Source organism: Trypanosoma rangeli (assembly GCF_003719475.1).
Source record: "Trypanosoma rangeli strain AM80 chromosome Unknown Tra_15.4_contig_00182, whole genome shotgun sequence".
Lineage (NCBI taxonomy): Eukaryota > Euglenozoa > Kinetoplastea > Trypanosomatida > Trypanosomatidae > Trypanosoma > Trypanosoma rangeli.
Genome location: NW_021705926.1, coordinates 1 through 22,399, shown reverse-complemented (window position 1 = coordinate 22,399; position 22,399 = coordinate 1). Strand labels below are relative to the sequence as shown.

General features: G+C 51.6%; 8 protein-coding genes and 1 pseudogene across 8 annotated transcripts, besides 10 other annotated features; all 9 read right to left on the bottom strand.

Annotated features, from left to right (window-relative positions):
• Positions 1–116: 116 nt before the first annotated feature.
• On the bottom strand, positions 117–5,366 carry TraAM80_05535 (uncharacterized protein; the record flags this gene model as incomplete). Its single annotated transcript, XM_029382409.1, has 1 exon — positions 117–5,366. The coding sequence occupies one exon, from the start codon at positions 5,364–5,366 to the stop codon at positions 117–119; it is 5,250 nt and encodes a 1,749-aa protein (XP_029237746.1).
• A 584-nt stretch (positions 5,367–5,950) lies between these two features.
• Positions 5,951–6,003: a microsatellite.
• A 226-nt stretch (positions 6,004–6,229) lies between these two features.
• TraAM80_05534 (putative Zn-finger protein) lies at positions 6,230–8,692 on the bottom strand (the record flags this gene model as incomplete). Its single annotated transcript, XM_029382408.1, has 1 exon — positions 6,230–8,692. The coding sequence occupies one exon, from the start codon at positions 8,690–8,692 to the stop codon at positions 6,230–6,232; it is 2,463 nt and encodes an 820-aa protein (XP_029237745.1).
• A 430-nt stretch (positions 8,693–9,122) lies between these two features.
• On the bottom strand, positions 9,123–9,313 carry TraAM80_05533 (hypothetical protein; annotated as a pseudogene).
• A 15-nt stretch (positions 9,314–9,328) lies between these two features.
• On the bottom strand, positions 9,329–10,297 carry TraAM80_05532 (ABC transporter; the record flags this gene model as incomplete). The annotated part of the gene is made up of 1 exon (XM_029382407.1): positions 9,329–10,297. One exon carries the CDS (start codon positions 10,295–10,297, stop codon positions 9,329–9,331), a length of 969 nt encoding a protein of 322 aa, XP_029237744.1.
• A 553-nt stretch (positions 10,298–10,850) lies between these two features.
• TraAM80_05531 (putative subtilisin-like serine peptidase) lies at positions 10,851–15,098 on the bottom strand (the record flags this gene model as incomplete). Its single annotated transcript, XM_029382406.1, has 1 exon — positions 10,851–15,098. The coding sequence occupies one exon, from the start codon at positions 15,096–15,098 to the stop codon at positions 10,851–10,853; it is 4,248 nt and encodes a 1,415-aa protein (XP_029237743.1).
• Positions 15,099–15,736: 638 nt separating this feature from the next.
• Positions 15,737–15,766: a microsatellite.
• Positions 15,767–16,016: 250 nt separating this feature from the next.
• Positions 16,017–16,781, bottom strand: TraAM80_05530 (thioredoxin; the record flags this gene model as incomplete). Its single annotated transcript, XM_029382405.1, has 1 exon — positions 16,017–16,781. The coding sequence occupies one exon, from the start codon at positions 16,779–16,781 to the stop codon at positions 16,017–16,019; it is 765 nt and encodes a 254-aa protein (XP_029237742.1).
• A 128-nt stretch (positions 16,782–16,909) lies between these two features.
• Positions 16,910–16,928: a microsatellite.
• Positions 16,927–16,949: a microsatellite.
• A 74-nt stretch (positions 16,950–17,023) lies between these two features.
• Positions 17,024–17,052: a microsatellite.
• A 122-nt stretch (positions 17,053–17,174) lies between these two features.
• Positions 17,175–17,843, bottom strand: TraAM80_05529 (uncharacterized protein; the record flags this gene model as incomplete). Its single annotated transcript, XM_029382404.1, has 1 exon — positions 17,175–17,843. The coding sequence occupies one exon, from the start codon at positions 17,841–17,843 to the stop codon at positions 17,175–17,177; it is 669 nt and encodes a 222-aa protein (XP_029237741.1).
• A 335-nt stretch (positions 17,844–18,178) lies between these two features.
• Positions 18,179–18,196: a microsatellite.
• Positions 18,197–18,734: 538 nt separating this feature from the next.
• Positions 18,735–19,928, bottom strand: TraAM80_05528 (ATP-binding protein Cassette (ABC) superfamily; the record flags this gene model as incomplete). The annotated part of the gene is made up of 1 exon (XM_029382403.1): positions 18,735–19,928. One exon carries the CDS (start codon positions 19,926–19,928, stop codon positions 18,735–18,737), a length of 1,194 nt encoding a protein of 397 aa, XP_029237740.1.
• Positions 19,929–19,989: 61 nt separating this feature from the next.
• Positions 19,990–20,023: a microsatellite.
• Positions 20,024–20,147: 124 nt separating this feature from the next.
• Positions 20,148–20,169: a microsatellite.
• Positions 20,170–20,636: 467 nt separating this feature from the next.
• Positions 20,637–20,653: a microsatellite.
• Positions 20,654–20,821: 168 nt separating this feature from the next.
• TraAM80_05527 (ATP-binding protein Cassette (ABC) superfamily) lies at positions 20,822–21,487 on the bottom strand (the record flags this gene model as incomplete). The annotated part of the gene is made up of 1 exon (XM_029382402.1): positions 20,822–21,487. The coding sequence occupies one exon, from the start codon at positions 21,485–21,487 to the stop codon at positions 20,822–20,824; it is 666 nt and encodes a 221-aa protein (XP_029237739.1).
• Positions 21,488–22,370: 883 nt separating this feature from the next.
• Positions 22,371–22,398: a microsatellite.
• Between the last annotated feature and the right edge of the window lies 1 nt (position 22,399).

Sequence of the window (22,399 nt, the reverse complement as noted above, 5' to 3'; positions counted from 1 at the left end):
GCGAGAAAAGTGAAATATGCAGCCATATATCCTGCGCCACCCACGCAACCCACCAGCCACACAGCCCCACGTGTGACATACCTCCCTCCTCCCTCGCGGTCTCTCGCTCTCTTCCCTCAGTCCAACAACTTGGCCCGAAGAATATGGGCCAGGGAGTGCTTCGCCACCAGGAGTTTGTCCACAATGTCTTGTATGTCAGCCAGCAGCGGCGTCAGCGCGGCCCAGTGGCACCTCAACGTGAGACGCAATTCCACGAGAGCAGCGAGTGACTCTGCCGACCGCATCACAACCGGCAAAAATCCGTCTACAATCGCTATATTTGGCACATCATCAGCAACGACCACCGCACGTGGCTCATCGCAAGACGCACTTGCAAGCAGCAGTCCACACGGCGGGACAAACGTCCCCAAAAGAGACAGTTCTTCTCCTTCCCCAGTGGAAGCCCCGTCAAAGGCACAGAAACACGGAAAAAAAGAATGACATGACGACAAGGATGATGCTACAGAGGAGGAAGAAGACGTAGAGGAAGCTGCAATGTCGGAAGACAAATTGCCAACTACTGCCAATGTAGATGGCACAGCAATGCGTGCTGTTCGCTGACGATCCTTTGACTCCACTGTTATCAGACGAAGTACATCGTCGGTGGCAACTTTCCGCTGAATAAACGCTCTTGGGAAGGTGGCGAATGAAACAGCAAGGCGCAGACGTGCCTCCTCCTTTATCGTCCATCCCTCCTGCAAGGAACCCCAACCACCATCCGCCACCACGCGAGAGGCGTCCATCAGTGCTGTAAGTGTGCAAGACGGAGACGTCAACTTCCTCAACTGGCTTGACAAACCATAAAGTCGTGCTGCGATGTCCGTGGCGAGACGCTTGGCACTTTGCGGAAGCTCTAGAGGCACAAGTTCCACCACATCCCCACCTCGGCAGCTGTCACCGTCAATAATGAAGGAAGAAAGTACCAGGGCAGCCACACGAACACATACATGTAACGAGTCCAACAATAACCCCGCAAAGAGAAGTTTGGCAAGCTGCAAGGGAAGCGCACCACTCGTCAAAGGCAAAAATTCCCCATGTACATGTACAGGTGACAACGGCGGCAAACATGAAGCCAATAATGTCACAGCCACTCCCATTGTATTCGCCTGAGGCGTCCCGTTGCCTTCACCCGTTCCGCAGGTGCTCAAAAACCCCATTGTACGCAAAAGATGTTGTGGTGCTGCAGGCAAATTGAGTGGAATCGGCGTCGACGCAGACCCGAGTGCACGCTCCACGAGGGTGCAAAGCAGTTGCAGCTCTGGGGAGTCTAGATGGGCTTCGCCTCCGCGCAGCAGAGTTGCTACTCCACCCCATTCAGACAGCTCCAGTGGTGGTGGTGTAGTTAGTGCTGCTGCTGGTAAAGCATCGCGCCCCGCCAGCATCAACCGAAGGCCTGCCATAGATTTTTTCTCAACAAGAATTTGGGCAGCACCCTCGGCACGGAGTGCTGGGTAAGTCTGCAGCAATTGAGCCACCGCCTGAAATGTGGACTTACGTTGCAGCTGTTTATAGAGCTCGGCAATTGCCCTATTACGTGACTCCTCGACGTTGGTGCGGTCCTCCCCTTTTCCTGCCATGCGTAGTCCACTCTCATCCTCCACTTCAACAAGGGAGACGTAAACCAACTGATTTCCGGCTGCCGAGCTATTGCGTTCCTTTAGTGTCAGACGCAGCGGCAAAAAGGGGTCTCGCAGCGTTGTGTAAAGTGCCATGATGGCCAATTTCCCGCGTGGTGTGAAATCGCGAAGCACGGGATCAAACAGGTCACCATGCCGGTTTCTCAACATGTTCCCTGTTTCCGCACTCCCTAGCAGAGGGTCACTGATTATTCCCACAATGTATTCGTAGTGCATTGCCGCTCGTGTGACGGCCCCTTGTCCCTCTTCCCCCATTCCACGCGCCACAAACGGAGTTCCAAGCACCGGTTGCTCAACCAAGTAGCGTCGATGTGGGTGACGGCCGTAGACTTCAAAGCGAAATGCCATAGGAGGCGGCGCCGGTAGTCTGGCAGCAGCACACTTCTGCACCAATTTAGACTTGGCATTTGCAAAAAGTGGCAGGCCTTCAATAACGTCGAGACCGTTATCCTCTATCACCACTCCATTTCGTGGTGCCTTCCCCTGTATAAAAAGGGCATCAAGTACCACATGTTCCTTCATCTTCTGTATGTATCCTCGGCATGCTGTCACATAACTACTCCACACAAATGATTTGTGGCATTCTGTGAAAGACGGTGGCCTCGGCACCAGCGGCTTCTCCATGTGCATGTCTTGAAGACTTTTAAGACCTGGCGGGGACTTTGTATCAGCAGATCTCAACGGGTCACCTGGCTTCGGGGCATAACGCCCTTTTGACTTGGCGATAGCGGCATATTCCGCCTGCTTCGACCCAATGTAAATAGGCACCCCCAGTTCTCCAAGAATATAAACTGCATGCATGCAACACAAGAGGAGAGCCTCTTTCTTTGAGGCAGCACATCCCACAGCATGGCGTCGGCCAAATTGTGCTGGCACGGGCAATTCCATAATGGCTCTATGCACAAGACCGTAGCAAGGATTATAAACGTTATATTGTCGCACACAGCGATAAATGTCCACGCCTTTACGCTTGCAGTAACCTTCAAGCAACCGTGGCGCGTGACGGAAGAACTCGGAAGGGTGAACCGAGACTAATCCCGCCAAGTCGCAAAGTGCATCATCTGTCACTCCGGAAGAAGCCGAGGAAGCCGTTGTTGTGGGTCCAGTTGCCGCCGTGGCCGTGGGAGTTTTTTCACTTGCTGCCGTATTATCCTCACGCACGAGGGGAACTGTTGGGGTTATAGGCTTCAGACCCTCGCCACAAAGAACCGGGCTCTCCCTCCTTGCCTCCTTAGAAAGACGCGCCCATAGGCACGAGTCCACATGTTCTTTTCGTATCGGCGGCGGAGTAGGGACAGCCCTTTGCGCCGACTGTGTTTCATACGGCACCCATCGACCCAGCAATCCCGCAGCGTCGCAGTGTTTTACCTGGAGAAGGTTATGATCGTAAAGCGCAACCCCAAGATTGTCAAGAACAAGCTCGGCGTGCACAGCGCACATAACAAGCGCCTCCTCCTCTGCGTAAGCCTCCCCGTGTGCCACAGCCTGACCAAACACCTCAGGTACCGGAAGGATAACCTTCTTCACCCATCGTGTCAGTCCCTCGTCAGTTTCAAGCATGCAGGTCTTCACGGCGCTCTCTAACCGCTTCCCATGACGCTCCATGTAGTCCCTCAATCGGACCAGCGCAAAGCGATCTGCCTGACGGACTGAGGGAAGCGTGTGCACGTAATTTCGACCTTCCTGCACGTTCATGCTTGGGCTAAGGATGATATATCCATCCGCATCGGCATCCAATGACCAGTCACTCTTTGGTAACCCTGCACGCACGCTGCGAAGCCGCTCCTCACGGCTCTCCGCCGAAGGCCCACGCTGCCGCGCAGTCGATGGTGGAACACCAATGCTCCTTCCCGGCGAGAGCCCTGGAACCATGATGCGTCCGATGTGACCCACAACATAACGGTACGGCGCAGGAATGATTGTATCACGGGTAAGATTGTGTTGTGGGAGGCCCTCACATTCGGTGCTTGTGTCTCCCAGTAACGGGCGGTTAAGTAGCTTGAGCACGCTGAGAGCGTGCATTGAGGCAGCCGTTTCAGCTTCCATCTCTGATGTCCCAATTCCAATAGCCACAAAGGATACCAAGTCGGCATCCTCATTACCATGCACGTTCATAGACCCTGCAGGTGGCGTCTTGGCCGCCAACAACGGAACCGGGACTGTTGCGGTTGCCCGATACACCTCATGATCCTTTATGCCAAGGGACTCCACAAAAAATGGAGCACGCACGCCAATTGAACCGTTCTGGTGTTGTGCAAGATAGTTCAAAAAATCTCGGCGGGAAGCTGGTTCAAGTTTTCGCACCTCCGTTACGTTTGTAAACCCTTCAATGGCCTTAGCGTGACTTATAAGAACGGATTCCACACTAGCCACGGAGTCCACCTCAGTCGCAGTCGTCAGCACGCCCTCTTTGAAGAGTTGAAGCGGCGGTGGGGAGGACTTTGTGTAGTGATACTCGCAGTCGGAAGGTCTGCTACACCAACGATTCACTTTTCTGCACTCCTCCGCATGGGTCTCTTGCTTCTCTCTGTTAGAAGGATACAACGCAAGTCCTAGTGCATCTATAATGAGCTCGGCATGCATACATGCGAGCGCAATCGCCTCCTTCTTTGTCGGCGATTTGCCACATGCAATACGTTCCCCAAATCGTCCATCAATAGGCAATTTTATTTGTGCAACAAACATTTTATTACTATCATCAGCACCATCACTCGTAGGCGCCATCGCTTCCCCACCCACAACAGGCTTGTCCTTAACGTTGCATTTATGAAGCGGTGTCACACGCGAATAGCGCTGAATATTGCAGTTATATGCCGCAAAAAACTCTTTTACACGGTAGACGCTTCCATAATCAAGAAAAAAAGGAGAGGCCAATGTTAATTTCATGGGAGTAAAAGAACCCACCGTGACATTAGAAAATGTCATCTTGTCAATTTGGAGCTGCCGCTCCGCCGCCTTCATTGCGCCCTCGCGCAGCAGCTGCAGTCGCGGCGGGGAGGGTGTAGTGGGAGGTCGGGGACTGTCGCCTGGCATTGGCGCCCATCGTCCTGCGTTTCGGGCCGCCTCTGCGTGCCGTTTCTGCTTCGACGTGAGCTGAAACATCGGGAGCCCCATAGCGTCAATAACGCGCTCCGCATGCATGGCTGCCACCAGCTCAGCCTCCTTCTCGGTTGGAGCCAATCCTTCCCCCCAGCGCTCGCCATACTCGGGAGGAAGTGGGACACGAACCCTGGCGTGGAACAGCGCTTCCTCGTCGCCTGTGGTCTGCACTTCTCGGACCTCTGTCAACAGGCTACCCGCAGCAGCAGCAGACTGCGACGACTTCGCAGACGCACTGGACAACATGCGCTTCACAAAATTTGCCACTTTCGCCCGAGCGAAGGCATCGACAGTCGTGACCGTCTCCGCAGCAGCATCTTTGCTTGCCTCGTTCTCTTCCAACTCTGCAAAGTCATCCGCGTCGTCGCCGTCACCGTTGCTGTACGTGTTCCTGTTATTGTTACTGCCTGCAGTGACGTCATCCGGCACCAGCAGCTCCACTTGCAGCACCTCTGGGGCTTCGCTGGGCGCACGCAGCAACGACCGCGTTGGCTTCGTCATGCACATAGCCTGACATCCGCCCCACCAGAGTGCGTGGCACAGCGGGGTTCGCGATAGCCTGCCAGAGGCCGCGCTCAAGCGTAGTCGCATGGCGTTGATCGCAACCAATAAAAAAAAAAGTAAATGCAAATCCTTCCCACGTTCCCCCCCCCCGCACGCACTCACCTTTTTTTTTGCCTAGTATCTGAGTGCTGTTGGGGGTGTCGGTAAATTGACCCGGTCGCAGTGAGAGCAACAATGGAAAGGACATAATAGTAGCAATAACAATAGCGATAGAAATTCACAAAACTAACAGAGAAGGAAGTGACGGGCAGTAGACCTGAGGAACCTCACATCGGCCCCGCCAGCCAACGCCCAATTTTGGTTCTCTGGTTTTCCTCCTCCTCATGCGGGGGACGCGGGTTTCTTTTAGCCACCGTTTCCCCCCCCCCCCCCCCACGCGTGTCAAAAGAAACGAGAGCGCGTGGAGCCCCAGATGTCCCGCTCCCTCCACCCCCGCAGCAATCCCCTGGCAAAAATAAAGGCGGCAGACCATCGCACCTCACACCTGTGCCCTTCACGTTCTTTTTTTTTTTGTTACTTACTTTGAAGAGGGAAGAAAGTGGAGGAATTGTTGTTTGCTCCCGTTCTGCAGTGTTTGTGCATGACGGGCGGTAGGTGCAGAAAGGCGGGGGACAAAGCAGACCAACAACAAAAGCAAAAACAAACAAATAAAGAGAAAAAAAAAAGAGAGAGAGGAGCCAGTGACGCACTCACTCAGCATACGCCACTGTTCTTCCGTTTATTTTGTGGTTTCCGTTTCTTCTCTTATTTCGTTGTTTCTTTTTTTTTTCTCTCTCGCTCACTACATTTCTCCGTCCCTCCCCGTTAGTTCAGTTCGCGTCCCCTCCCTCCCCCCCCTCTCCGCGACTCCAAAAAGGCGTCAAGGGCAACTCCGTCTCATCACCCAAAAACTACGCACCGTCCCCCGCCTCGCCGCTGTACGCTCCCACCGTGCGCCACAGCTTGTGGTCAAACTCCAACGTATCCAGCACCAACTGCAGCCGCGAGAAATGCCACAGAGAGGCACAGAAAAAAAGCGACTGCAGCGGGACGCCGAGAACAAAAATGACGCACAATAGCAAAATGTTGGCGGCTACATAAACGTGTGTTCTCGGGCTAAATACAAGAAAGATCAGGTTGGTCGAGATACATACGAGCGGCACTGAGTATGGCAAGAACACCAAAAGCAGCGTCATGGCCGCCACGGGAATCGTCCAGAACAACGCACTGGAGGTGACAAAGAAGAGAAATGAGAAGAGCACAAGACGCAACTTCAGATATTTTGGTAATACCGACCCCGATGGCAGCGAAAACTGCCGAGGGAGGAGTACCGCTGGTAACTGCAGCGCTGGAAAAGGGAGATCGGACTGATCATCGCCATGCAACCAGTCGTCAAGAATGGAGAGGCGCTGTGCATCGAAAAGATAATCTTCCAGGTGAACAACATGACGCGCAAGAAACACAGCCACACCTCGGAGGACCTTCAACTGTATGCGTTTCATGGGGAATAACCACATGCATAAAATAGCCGTTCCTGTACCAAGAACGATCAGTGCATTTGCGACACAATTCAACCAGTGAGGGTCATTCATGAGCCAAGCCAACACCCCCCGTAAGGAGCGCGTGAGGTGATGCGCCAAGAGAAAAAACAAATGTTCAGAATAACCGCCTACCAACGAACTCATTTCCGGGGTGGGGTCGGAGTTCAACCACGCAGCAACTCCGTCGCTTCCCGGTACCACCATAACCACGGGGAATCCAGAGGCAAGTGGTAGCGTAAGAGGTCCACTCGCGGTGTCCTTTGTCATTGCCTCATATGCGGCAAACACGACGTACAGTGGGGCAGCCAAAAACACGTACAAAGCAGTTAACTCAACGCAACACAGGCGGACAAAATCAACGCCAGCTCGGAACGGGTCAAAGTCAATAACTTGAGACAAGACAAAAATCCAGTAATCTTCTTCATCATCCAGGTCCGAGTCCATACTGCGGACAAAATATAACTGGACGCCCGGAGCAAAGAGAGGAAAGATGATGCCACCATCCACCCGCAGCGAAACCGCGCAACAGACGAGTCCTGTCACCCAATAAGCCAAAACCCGTGTAAGTGACAGCTCAACAAGGAACGCCGATAACGATGCCGGAAACGTTAGCATGTATGGGGACAAGGCAAAGTGCACAACAACCCCCGCAAAGATGGATAGCATGGCGGTACATATCATCTCTGTGACATAGGCAATGTACCATAAGACAATGTCCAAGTCTGTTGCACCCTCCTTATGCTCTTGAGCCTCTGTAAAACGAAGCTGTGGACTGGTTATACGTCTCCGTGGGTATACAAGGCAACCAAGCATAAGGCCCAGCAGCAGGATTAAAGTAACTAGCACCTGCCCATGCGGGTATCGCAAAATAAATGAAAGCGGCACAAGAAAACCAAGTTCCACCATCCGTGAAACGAGCATGTTTGGCGAACTACCTGTCCATTCCAAGCAATAGTCCAACATCCAATGCATTGTCCCCAAATTTGTGTTTGAGTGCGGTGTGTACTCCGCTTCCTCACTATCTTCATCCTCCTCTGTTGCTGTGGCAAACACCGTGTGTGTGTCATTAAAAAAAGCCTGCCACCTACCCCATACTAACTTTGTGCACCGCCACAGTGAGACCCAAATCCAACCGTAAGCCATAACGCTAAACCAAAGCCAAGCACCACTGAAAGATGAATCATGCTCACCACCCTCCAGCAAAGGATGCAACGAGGTACTGTTACCGTCAGTGCCTGCGGAGGCATTGAATGCCTGGGACACTTCAGGCTGGTCCAAAAACAAATACTTATGATAAAATGTGGCGCCAATAACCCACGGCACGACAAAACCGTTTATCGCACTACCGACCAAAAGTGTCAGAGCCTTGGAGGACAAGGGCAGAAAGAAATCCCAGAAGAGAAGGTTTAACTCTCCAAAGAAGGTTTGTGGCAATCGTACCTTACTTATCGCAAGAATCTTATACTCAGCTCCACAGCTTGGGCAGTTAGAGCGATTCTGTGAAAGCACCCAGGTGTCAATACACTCACGGTGGACCCAGCCAACAGACCCACGGCATTTGCACACGTTAGTAATCAATGGATTTTGGACGGTGCTTCCACCTAAACGACATATCCAACACTCTATTTCGTCACTATGGCCCGTTTCTAAAGACTCATTTGCACCCGTGCGTAAGCTGGGTCCCGCAATCCCGCTTTGCTTCCGCTGCCCTTCGCCGCCTGCAGCCCCATCCGGTGTCTCTCCTTCGCGGGGAAGAGCGCACTCAAACGCTGGTGGCGATGCCACCGCCGATATACCCGACTCCCGTGATGTTGAAAATGGCATGAGCCCCATGCGCAGCCAACGCACTGCAACTGAAACCTGCCAACTCGTGACTCTCCCTTCGTTCGCACAAAAACCGGCAAGGCCTTTTACACCGCGCTGCTTAACTTTGGTCCTCTCCCACTCTCTTCGCCCACTTGTATATTTTCCTTTAATTTGTTTACGACCCTGCTACTGCCCCCGCAGTGGCCTTCCTGCAGACACCCCACCACCACCAACCTGAAGTAACGATGGAGAAAAGGAACAACAACAAAAGTCGCAACGAAAAATAATTCAAATGGCCCATATTTTTTTTTTCTCAAACCTCTCCGTAAGCACTTCAGCCATTGCAAGAGAGAGAGAGAGAAAGGGCGCACGCAACGCAGCAGGCGGATAAAGTGAGAGACAGACAAGGAGAGGGAGAAGCGACCCGCGATGCGCCAGCAAAGTCATTGCATCAAAGGAAAAAAAGAACCACAACTAATACTTCATACTTTTTTTTGTGTGTTTTAATTTTGATATTTCTGAAGGAAGAGAAGCACAAGGGAAGGGGGTTAGAGTGACCCTTCACATTGGAAACGCAGAAAACTTGATAATAAAAAAAAAGACAAATCACAGGCGCAGGCAAGCATCTTGTAGTTTAAAAATTGCATGAATTCACACATTTTCTCACACTTCAAAAAGTTCAGATGTATCTTCTTCCGAAGGCACAACTGTGGTCAATTGATTCTCCCGCCCTTCAAGGCTCTTCACATACACATCGTATAGGAGACGCTGTGGACAGCTGTTGCGCACCTCCTTAACAAACCGACTGTCTGCAACGTACAGGATGCGGTCTGCATAGCACTCCACGTCAGGGTTGTGGGTGACCATAATACAGGTCGTCTTAGTCATGCGGTTGAGGCGGAGTAGCAGATCCATCACCTGGATCGTGTTCAGTGTGTCCAGGTCCCCGGTAGGCTCATCTAGGAGCAATAGCTGCGGGTTGTTGGCAAGGCTGCGGGCGATGGTCACCCGCTGCTGTTCCCCACCACTGAGCTCTGACGGCAGATGGTTTAAACGGTTACGCAGCCCCACGAGGGCCAACAACCGAGAGGCACGCAATCGTCGCTCCTTTTTGGACAATACTCCCCGCAGTGTCATGGGGAGCTCCACGTTTTCCAACGCAGTCATCGTTGAAATCAAATTAAACGTCTGAAAAACAAAACCAATCTTGCGTAACCGGAATTCAGCCAACACACTATCGGGAGTTTGGCGGTTGATCACCGTCCCCATAAGTTCGATCGTGCCAGAGGTCGGCAAGTCGATAGTGCCGATGATGCTCAGCAGCGTCGTCTTGCCTCCACCGCTCGGGCCACGAATCATAACAAACTCGCCTCGGCGGATGGGACCAAACCCGTCCCTGCCGCACTGCTCGCACAGATTCACGTTCCGCAGGACAACCACGCGGTCGTCCGTCCCTTCGATGGAGTAACTCTTCTCAATGTTGCGCAGGCGCAGCACAACGGCGTTCTCAGCTTCCTCGGTGTCACATGGCTCCGGCAGAAGCACATTTGCGTTGGCGCGCCGCCCGTTACTCTCCTCTACTGGGCCCTCCTCATGGAAAATAGGAGTTCGCCAGCCTGTGCAGTCGTTCATTCTTCCAGCCAGAAAACAGGGGAAGAAGACACCCACAACTGGTTTGTCCCGCACTACCTGCAAGCTCCTGGCCACAACACCACCGCCTACGCACACACGTGTATGTCAAAAAGGAAAAGAAAGGGAAGCATACCACACCGGGGTGTGAAAAAAGATGGGACACACAGACGCGTCCAGCACCACACACCTCAACACTGCAGGAAAAAAGATAGTCAGAGCGCGGACTCAAACCAATAGAGAAGCAAAAAAAGGGGGAGCGTCGTCCTGCCAAACAGGCGCACAAGGACAGGCAAATTTTAAAAAACAAGAAAGCAATGAGAAAAATAAAAGACGGGGCAACGACAGTGACACCAAAGAACACCAACACACCCACACCTTCCAAAAGAATGAGAGATAGTACTTCGGTGAATTCGCAACGGCAAATCAGTAAGGGGGGGGGGGGGGTGCAGAGAGAGAGAGAAAAAATACTGATTCCACACACACGCGCATGCATAATAGAAATCAAAGAAAAAACGCAAACAAATGCAGCAGCGGCCCGAGGTCATAAACAAGGTCAGGTTCCAGCGGGAAGGTTGTCAGATTTTTCGCCCTCCTCATAAATCTTATTTGGGTCCACCGTTTCCACGTCCTCCGCATCATCTACCGCGACCCCCGTGTACGCCTGTCTTCTCCTTTTGGGGGCCCCTAATGGACGCGCGTTCTCCACCTCTTGTTCTAGTGAAGATGGCGGCAGGAACGAGAGCAACCCTTCAACGGAGCCCCGGCTGACATCATCGTCCGCCTCCTCGCCACCATCAGATGACGCCAGCACCACCACCTCCTCCAGGGGGATCTCTGCCAAGGCAATGTCATCGCTGGAGAACAGGGAGCGGCAGGAGAAAGCCACGTAAAAAATGGAAGAAAGGCACACAACAAATACAAACAGCGTCACACACAAAAAGGCGTGCATTCTGCCTTTGGAGCCTGGGCGCGTTGAAGGGGGTAAATCAAAAATCGAAGAAGGGATTGTAGACGGAAGAGAGGGGATGCAATACACCTTCAAAAGATGCGCATCATCATTATCCTCTTCGTACGCAGCCTTGGATTCACTCTTTCCAAGATATGCCGCTGCAAGGTAATTTACATGGTCCGCTGCTACCGATGACAGGGATGCGTTATAAAGAAGAGTGAAGGATATATTCAACTCGTCGTTTTGGGTACTCAATGTGCGATCTATACTAATTCGGACATACGTACAGGTACTTGTTACTCCAATTTTTTCCTCAGCCACTGAACGGAGTGTCCCACCAGGATTGCTGTGGACAACTGCTGCTCTCAGCGCCACTCCGTTCTGCTGCCGTGCGAACAAGCCTTTATCAAAGGCAACATACACGTTGGCCTTTCTCCACATGGGCAAGGAATGTTTCAGGGCAAGTTTAAACTCCTCATTGACAAGAAGTGTGACATGGGTGGCTCCTCCTTCTGCTTCTTCCCGCAACTCCACGGCCTTTTTCTCAGCATCCACCGCCACGCTGCAGTTCCATCCTGCGCGCCCGTCATCGCAGACGCAGAAGCCGCCGCCCCATGTATCACAGAAAGCGTTTTCAACGCATGCGAGGGTGCAGTTGTGGGGCGTTGATTTCTCAAAGGTGTAATGCAGCAGGAATCCCCGACGAACATGCGACCAATGAGAGTTAAAGACGATGGATAAAACATTAAATGCGGAAAGAAAGACTACGCCCTCGGCGTTCGTACCGGTATCCGAGCGTGCGGGTCCCGTTTCCTCAAACGCGTCATTGTAGACGAAGACCACATCCGTCGGGCTCTCCACGTCAAAGCTGAGGTACTCCAATCGTATTCTACGGCCTCGCGGCGCCTCAATCACCCATCGACACACAATTATGGGGGAGTAGGAGCCGTAGCCGTTCACCTGAATGTATCCATCGGCAGCGTCACTCACCACTAGAGGCCACCCATCCTCTTTGCACCAGTAACTTCGCAAGTTACAATTTTCCCCGGTGAAGTCTTTGCAGCAAAACTCACAGTTTGGACCCTCGAAACACCCCGATCCACCCCACTTTTTGTCTTTTTGGCAGTTGCATTCGCCAGTCACCACGTCGCACTTCCCCCTGTTGCTGCATGTGCAGTTGGAAGAACACGATGGTCCGTACCACCCCAACTTGCAAGACGAGCAATTTGCGTCGGCAAAGTGTTCATTGTCACAGGTGCACCGCAAATCCTTTGCCTCACACGTCCCATGCCCATGACAAATGGTTTCCTCGTCGCAAACAGAACAGTCAATAAACCGATACCCAAAGTGACATTTGCAGACACCTCCAACGCAATCGCCGTGACCACTGCAATTATTAGCACACCTCGCAATGGGCATGCCAACCGCATCCCCCACATACCTCAAACTAGGGCCAGACACCACAAGGGCATACGGCTGGTTACCCCCATCATGGACGCTACCGCCATAAACGAAGACACAGAATCCTGCAGCTAATTTCCAGGAGGGTGACAAATCAATTTGCTCCATCACATTTGTGGTGTCCAGGGTGTTGTTCTTGCCAGCAAAGTGTAAGCCACCAGTCGAATCCACCAATATCACGTCAAGATCATTGACTAACGACTTAACCGAGCCCTCCATCGCGGCTGCGGAATCCGTCCAGACAAGCGTCACACGCACAAGTTCGTTTACCTCAGGTGACATAGGCCCCAACGTAAAATGATACATGTTGCTAGCGTGGTGATCAATAAGAGTTCTGTCACAAAACCATCCGCGAATACCAGTAGAGGTAAAAAAAAGAGACATGTCAAGACGACCGAATCCACTTAACTCTGGGTTATTCAAATTTACGGTGGAGTGAATCAGCAACGCCTTCAGTAATGCAGCGGACGGAGAAGAGACATTCTCCACCTTGCGAAGGTGGTGACGTATCAAGGCCACCGACCCCGCCAAGGCGGCAGTGGCCATAGAAGTCCCCCACATCTTAACGACGGTGCACTGCCGTGTGAAAATGTCGCCATCTGAGAGGGCAGAAGTGATTTTATAACCCGGAGCCACAAGTTCGGGTTTCACACGATTGTCATACGTCGGTCCATGGGAGGAAAAACTTGGAATGATGTTTTGCTCCTGTCGATCAAAACTGTTCTTATGTGCTCCAATACAAAGCATATTTTTTGCTCGACAAGGTGTTAACAGGCCTGACGCAGGTTTATTGCCAGCGGCAAAAATAATAAGGGCATCGTCCATGTGACTTGCAAGAGAGTCCATAGTTTTTTCCACCGCTGTGTACTCATCCGGGACAAAAAAACCCCATGAGTTTGAGAAGATATGTGCCCCCTCCTTGTAGCCAGGCCGAAATATATCAGTGATGTCAACCGGGAGTGTTAGTAGAGACTGGCTGCGAGCACCAAGGCTCGTAAAAAACAACTTCGCCCCTTTAGCAACGCCGTCGTACTTGGAATTCTCCCCCTTACCGAGCATGTGCCCTGCCACTGTGCCTGCCACATGCGTTCCATGACCTTTTTTTTGGTCGCCAATCAACACTTCGCCAGGAAATAAGTCGCTTGGAACAAATGACACAACCTTGCGGTGGCGATGGTTCACTTTTGGGTACAACGCCACAGACTCGTTGGGGTCATGAAAGAAGCAACTATCGAAATCGACACCGGTATCCGCCATCCCGATCAGTTCCCCACTGCCGTCGATTCCCACATCCCAGAAGGGGCGAAACGGCTCCTCTTCATCCTGCTCTCCATGCTGTACAAGAGCAGTCGCATGAAAGTTTAGTGTGGCAGCCTGTTCAACAGCCACCTCCATCCATCGCACTGCAGGGTGCCGCACAACTGCATTGATAAAGGCGGCGCAGTGACAGACAACGTGCATTGCCTCATCCCCGTTTTTTCGTTCCTGAAAAGAGAGTGTTAACACCCATCGCACGTGTCCCTTACCAGCAAGTGACCTCACAATGTCCCATTGACATCTCACTGACATGTTCGTTGCCTTCTGTAGCACACCTCGAAGTGACGCCTCCACAGCATTCTCTCTCCCCAAGGCCGTACGAACGTCCAGCGGCAACCGCCATCGAAGGCTACGTTCTGACATTTGGGTGGTGTCCTCTTCGCCACCACTACCGCCAGTATCATGCGGAGCGCCGCAGCGGCTCATTGAAAGGCGGATTGCACGAGAGAGTTTCATGTATGCCCCAGTGGGAGTGGAGTAGACGTCCAACACCGTCAAGAGTGATAGCGGCGCTTCCCCCCCATCATCGGCAGCTTCGACAGCTGTTCGAAGTTGCGCGGCACGCGGGAGATCCACATACACGAGCATGTGGAGTTCGTCAATAATGTGGGTGTCTTCCAGGCCATGATTCATCAAGGTGGATCGCACCCCCCGCCGCTCCCCCCGACTGAGTTTGTCAAGTTTCACGACGACGTAGCGACCGTGGTTCGGCTCTAGTGATCGCACATCCGTCTGTGCGAGTCCCGCTGTGCGAGCAGTGTGTGATGGCCAGTGCACCCGGTGCGAAGCATGCGAAGCCGCCAGGTGGGATGTTGTGTTGTCTGTGGGGGAGAAATGTTGGTTGTGGTGGTGCTGATGCAGGAACCAGTAAAATGGGACCCCGTATTTTTGGCACCATTCCGCGCCAAGCCACTTTTGCAGGGAACTGCGCTTTTTCCCAAGGGACTGTGAAGACGCGCCGACGACTGAGGCGGCGGGAGTGGCAGCAACGGCGTCCCCCAGAGAGACGCAGCTGCCCCCGTTACACAAAGACCACAACGCCAGCAGCACCAGCAATGAGAAGAAATATGACATGAAAAAAGACCTTGACGTCCCCGAGCGTATTTGCTGCTGCCTCCTTTCACTGCTACAGCCAACAAATAATAAGTGATGTTTCCTCTCGTTTTCCTTTCCCCTCTCTGGTGATGGTTGATCCCGCCCAAAAAAACACGCGATGTTTTTAGCTTGTGTTGTGTGGAGTGGAGACAGAGAGCGAAATGCCTTGACCTTGCTAATGGAGCAGTGACGCCAGCACCGCAGGACACGCGTGTCTGCTACAAAACTGAGTACACACTCACAATAACCTTCCTTCAAAACGGTGGAAAAACGTGAGAAAGTGAGAGTCCGAACGAGGGGGGGGGGGAGGGGGAGTAAGCAAACAAGCATAAAACGTAAAGACAACAGGAAAAGCCAAACGCACATGAGTCCTGAAAGCGCTCTGCAGAGGCCGCCTCCGGTGGGTTAAAAAGGGAATAAATGGGGATTTAATTGTTAGCGTAATAAAAGAAGCACATCGGTATGGTGTTCTCTGCGCACAAAACTCCTACATATCTTACATACACACCTCAAGACGTGTGTATGTAAGCAATAAAAATGCATTCTTCTATGCAAATATGTGGATATACATAGATACATATGTGCATCGATGAAGAAATAAAGGAAGAACGAGAATGAAAAAAAAGAACAAAAAAAAAAACCAAAAAGACGCTATCGTATTAAATCTACAAAATAAATCGTTTTCCATAAGTCAATTGGTTTATTAAATATATTTTTCTTAATTTATAAATTTGTTATTAGTGTTTTATTGCATCCCCGACCCACCCCCGAACTGCGTCTCGATGCATAGGTGGAAAAAAAAAACACTTATGACTCCAAGCCGCCTTCCGAGTGGACTCGTCTCGCATGGCGCTTCGCTCCCTCCTCCTTGTTGGCACCCACCTATGTGCGCGTCCGCTACTTCTGCGTCGGTTTCTTCGCTGGCTCACTCTCGCGCGCATTTCGCATCCTCGACGTCTGGTCTGCCGCCGGCGTGTCGCCGCCGTCCTCCTGAAGCAGCTCCTTCACTAGCTGTTGTATCTGTTCTTCGCTACACCCCTCAACACGTCCCACGATGTGCCCATCACGGTACGTCACAAACGTTGGAACACTGCGGATATCATGCAGAGCCCCCAACTTTGGGTTCTCGTCGGTGTTAACGGGGATGATGCGCACCGCCCTGCCGTTCGCCCGCTCCTGCAAACACAACTCACTCGCACTCTTCAGCACCGCATCTGGGTCCGCACGCGACCTGGCACCATAAATCGCTTCCGACCATGTCTTTCCTCCTGCCGCTGTCGCCTCCCCTGAGAGCGACGACGGCGGCAATGACGATGCTGAAGGCCGTGCAGGCGTGGCTGGCAACGCAGTCTCGGAGGTTTCTCGCGGTTTGGAGCATCCTATGTTCAGCAACGCCTGCAGTTTGATCTTGGCGCGATCGCACTGTTCACTCCAGGGTGTATAGAAATACACCAACGCCGCACTCTCCCCGTTCACCTCGTGCATAAATTCCAGCGGCTGGCCGTGAAAGGAAGTGATGTGGCGACGTGTCGCACACAATGATGGCGGCGACGTGGGCAACGAAGATGATGTTGCTGCCGTCACACTGGGCGCGATTAGGACGGACATGCCTGTGCGACGCAACAAGAGGCAGCGGTGCAGATACCCAGCTACAGCATTCATCCCACGCGCAGCACCTACGTCGTTGAACACTACTACCTTATTTGATTCGAACGAGTGCAAGGCTATTGCGTGCTTCCTTAGCCACTCACTCCCAATCCCCACCCCAGTAGGCGCGTGTGCGAGCAGCAACGCACACACACACACACAAGCAACCAAGCAAGCACGCAAAATAATAATAATAAACCAACAACTGAGACTCATACCCACACAAAAACACAGGCAGCCAAACGTATGAGAGGCGGCATACACATACACACACACACACACACACCTCCTTCGTTAGAAACACGTTGCGGGGGCCCTTCCTCCCCGCGTAGAAGCCATAAAGGAATAACGGGAAGTTCAAGTTACCGCTGCACACCTCAGCCAACGCACCGCAAAGACAAGGGCTCATTAGCATGCCGGTATGTCATACGGCGCCCCCAAAAACGTTTGCACAACCTCTTTCCATTCCGCTTTCTCCAGCGGCGTCAACCCACCGTCCGAGTACAGTAGATGCTGCCATACGGACGTCACGTTTTCCCGCAGCTCTTCGGCCTCCTCGCGCGCTTCCGCCATCTCCGCTGACTCAAATAGCCGCCCCAGGTTCACAGTCAAGACAAGCAACATCAACATCGCACGGCGGTGCCGCCCCTCCCGACTACCCGGTGCACTATCGCCCTCCTCCGACAGGAGTTCCAAAACAACCGCCAGACAATCGTCAAAAAGCGCCTCAATAGGTGAGAAGTCGGCGTAGTCGTCCGTGTCCACGTAGGGAACCTCCTCTTTGACCTCGTCATAGTCGGCCGGAGGATGCAGGCTGGCGTAAAACCTGTTCAAGGCTGTCGTCATCGCGGCCGTGATACCAGTAAGCTCATCGTCCTGCTCCACCTCCGCCATCATCCGGCGCCATCGCAGCGAGTTGGCTAGACGAGTGCACTCCTCCTCCGCGAGTCTCAGTTTCGCCTGCAGGGACGCAAGTTGTTCCTGCAGCTGAGTGACCGTCAGCGTCGCACTCCGCAGCCGCGCCTCCTCAATATGAATGGCCTCTTCTGTGATGTCTTCTTCCGTCAACCCCAGCATGTGAAAAGAGACGACAGGGCTGCGCGAAAGTGAGAAACGTTTCAACCGAGCTTATGGGAAAAACTGGAACAACAAGACTAGACATAAAATGAAACAGCCCCACGGCCACTGTCAAACGCGTCGCTTCTACCTCGCCGCCATTCTTCGCCGTGCAGACCCCGCCCCCCTGCGCTGAGCGACAAAAATATGCAAACAACGCATGTCGAAGCCGCCGCAAGAAAATCACATGAACACGCAGTTGCACCCCGGAGGCAACACAAAAAAAAAAAACCAAAAAAAAACGCAAACAACAATAACAACCCTAACGGCAGCTAAAAGCAACGTATAAATAAGCGATATATATATATATATATCAGAATAGTACCAGCCTTGTTTTTCCCTTACAGACCATGAGAGAAAAAAATAATTATTATAGTGAGGATACACATGGTGTGCCTCTTCATGATTATTCCCAATGGCCACAGCGAGTTCATTTCATTCACCAACAGCAGGCCCAAAACAAATCCATGTCGTTCGTGATGGCAAAAAAATAAAATAAAAAACGCTTACGCAGTGAAAATCCTAAAAACGGCCTCTAACTCACCACTTGCACGGAAGGCGGAGAGTGCGATGAGCTGAGCGGTTTTTCCAAATTGGAAAAAAAAAAGCTTCCTACTGCGCAACCTTCACCGCAGTAACATTCAAAGCAAAAAAAAAAAGGCAACGATAAAATGCTTTAGTTTGGGGAGTTTCCCAGCAAAATAATCCGCAGAGCTTAACCGTCCCCCTCGCAAGCCCCCAAATATTTGAACAAAGAGACGACGAAACAGCGCCCTCCACCCCACCCAGGACACAAACAAGAACAGCATACACCCATACATATATATATATGTTTTTATTACCCTAAATCAGCTAATCCACACCACAACGAGACTCAAAGTGCAGCGTCCCCTCCTTTCTTGCCTCCAAACTGTAGTTGTACCGGCGCCTCGCCCGGGCATATGCTTTTCTGTCCTCCAGCGTACTCTTTTCCAGATCAATTCCCTTTGGAATAGGAACCCCTTTCCCATTGGCGTCCATGTTGAGAAGCACAAAGGACGCGCGATTTGATGCCACGAACATGCCGTTTCGCTCCACAGTCATCTCGACATCCACCTCCATCGTCGTATTACGCACATACACCACTTTGGTAACGACTGTTGGGCAATCCGTTGTGTAAAGCGGATTCCCAAAGACCATATCATGCATGCCAATAGTACAAACATGAGGAGAACCAACAAAGAGACGACCACAGTGGCGGGCATTCTCCTCCATCCAATAAAGGATATTTCCACCAAAAACGGTGTTGTTTAAATTTACGTCAGTCGGCCGGTAAAAATGATTGCAATACGTTTTCGTGTCGTCAATGGCCACTTTGACTGGCTTTCCACAATTAATCTCATCTTCGATACATGTCATTTCTATATTCGTCTCCTCATTTTCCCTTTGCAGCGCCTTCGTGATGCTTCGCATGGTGCAGAAGCTTTCGTATCGATTTTTGTCCACGGGTGACGAGATGCGCAAAGCCGGGACATGGCCCTTCATCACACTGCCGACGTCGCTCAGCGACACACACACCATCGTCATAACGCTTTCCCCGACATTCGTCGGCGTTGAACTGTCATAGCTCTGCCTCCCCACATCCAGGTGCACGCCAATGGAAGTGTCTCCCGCGTAGATCACAGTTCCGTTCACAATAAGAATGTCGCCTCGATATACGGGCCGTCGGAACATAAAGGCATTAAACGAGACTGTTGCCAGTGTTATGCCCAGCTCCTTTAGCGTTGTGGCCTGATCCCACGTTTTCGAGCCCGTCACGTAGGAGAAGGCGACGTGTGCGCCGCAGTGGTCAAGGAAAGACAAAACTTCTCCTGCGGCGGCTCTGCTCCGCGAATTCGGATCAAAACTACCAATAAAGTCGCATATCGTCATTTTGGAGGCCTCGCAGTCACGCACTCCAAGTGCCTGGTTTCCAACTATTATGGGGCCGTTCGTCCGTCGCCTCAGACTCACCGCCCATGTCTGCCAGGCAGGAATAGCCGCAGCAACCGTCAGGCGACGAAACATTCAAATACACGGGAGGAACGAATACAAGAGAACGAATATATAACAAGCTATATGGATGTATAGAGAGAGAAAAAAAAACAAAGAGAGAGAGAGAGCAACTTCACCTCAATTTCAATCAGTTTATTGGTGTCCCACGTCTCCGCCTTTTTTTTCTGTGCGTACCTGCGTTCCTTCCTGTGCGTGGTGGCTTATTGCTCCTCCACCGTGTACAGAACGCAGCAAACACACACACACACACACAGTCTGCAGCTTGCCCCCAAAAACACCATGGGAGGGGTGAATGAGGAAAAGACGCCTCGTACTACAATCAAAATACGGGTATGAGCTTAATATTCAACCCAGCGTCCGGGGCAACTCTCACGATTTATTATCAGCGATTACAGACAAAAAGAAAAAAGATGAGGGCAGGAAGAAGATCCTACACATCATGACATACATTAATTTTCCTCCTCCTAGGCATGGATATCCGTAGACACGCGCTCCACCACCCATGTGCACACACACATCTGCCTTCCTCCTAACAGACCCACACCACACACACATAGCCGCAACAGGGAAAAGGGAGTTACAGGGAAGGGACAAAGAAGAATGTCTGTTTCAGAAGAACACCCACAACCCCGTACCATATCACAGTTAGTGTTTAAAAATGTTTTCATACATCACTAACACGCCATGTTCTACTTTTGCTCGTCACGTTTTTCCTTCAGTTATATATATATATATATCTCCCATTTTGATGCCGGTGATGAATGTGCTTTCTATCCCTACCTCGCTTGGCCGCAGGGGCCTCTCTCCTCAACTTTCCTGCAACGCCTTCCAGGCATTGGCCCGCTAAAAAAAAAAAAAAAGCGCACATACACAACAAAAAAGCATCAATTAATGGGGCAGCGACTTCAGCTGAGATTCCGACGACGCCAATACCGTTCCTTCGCCTGGGCAAAGCGCAGTAGTTCCTCCTCTGAGGCACCTGATAATTCCAGTCCTTTGGGAACGGTGATTTTCTGCCCAATCTCGTTGGAGTTATATATCACGAAGGAGGCCTGGTTCGTGATCACAACGCGTCCCTCACGTTCTACCGTAAGTTTCACACCCACCTCCATCGTCGTGTTATGAACGTATACAATGTCGGCTTCGAGCTGAACCCAGTCGGTGCCAAACACAGGCTGACGAAACTCTACAGTGTACATACCCACTGTGTACACGTTACGGTTGCCTGTGAACATGCTGGCACAGTGAACAGCATGTTTCTCCATCCAGCGCATCAGCTCGCCACCAAATATAGTTCGGTTATTATTCAAGTGGTAAAGCAGAAAGATGCGATTCGCCTGTGTTCGGGTGGCGGAGAAGGCAACATGAGTTGGCTTGGCTTCATTGATACTGCACTGCACGCTACCTGCGGTGACAGACTTAGTTGCCAGGGCACGCGTTTCCTCCTCATCCTCCTTTGTCTTCTGCCGCAAATGAACGTATTGGTGGTATAAGGCAATGTCGTCTTCCGCTGTTATCTCCACCGCAGGCACCACCTTGAGCGCATTCAGATTCGCATCAATTGCTACCATAGTAAAAAAACTCTCCCCTGCTGGTGTCTCCACAAGCGTGGACGGAGACTGGCGGAAAAAAGCGAATGTAAATACCTAGTGAACTGGCGCCGCAAAACACAATTCTGCCATTCATCCGAACAGCATCACCGTGCAGGACGGGAGACGAAAAGACTGTTTCCATCACTCCCACGGTGCTGGTGCTTATGCCTGGTCTCAGTGCGCTCAAATACACATCTGCCACCCGCTTGGCACATAAATCCATCATCGCCAAGAGCTCCCCTGCGGCAATTCTCTTCGCCATAGATGTGTCATGCCCAACAATGTCAATCCAGTTGACGGTCACTGCCGGCCGTACACCGTTGCTGCAGCTTCCAACCACAAGCTGACGGCGGCCTCCGCACAAGGGCCCCCAAACAAATGGATTGGGCCAAAAAGAACATGAATGAGTGAGTCGCTTCATTCGCTGCATCCTGCCCCCCTCCGTTGCTTGTACTGCCGCGTGATTCATGTAGAGGTGGGGCAGGGTAAGGAAGAACGAACAAAAAAAAAAGACGAGAGGAATTGCCCCGCTCCCACACACTCAGGCACTCGTGCAGGATAAAAAAAGAATATAAAAACCAACACTGCAAAAGCAAAAACGGCACTACACACTCCTCCGTCCCAGAGTACTGGATGACCACACAAAAGGTGAGATCGCCCCCCACCCACATGTTGACGCCAGAAAAATATATTAAAGAAAAGTGAGGAAAAGATTCAAAAAAAAGGCAAATGAAACAAAAAAACAAAAACGTAGACAAAAAAACCAGTTCCAAAAAAAAAGAACGAGAGATTGCAAGGGCTTCTACACATACAGAGAGAGAGAGAGAGTTGCTTGCATTATCTCCAATTCAAAGAAAACCATTATATATATATATATATATATATATATAC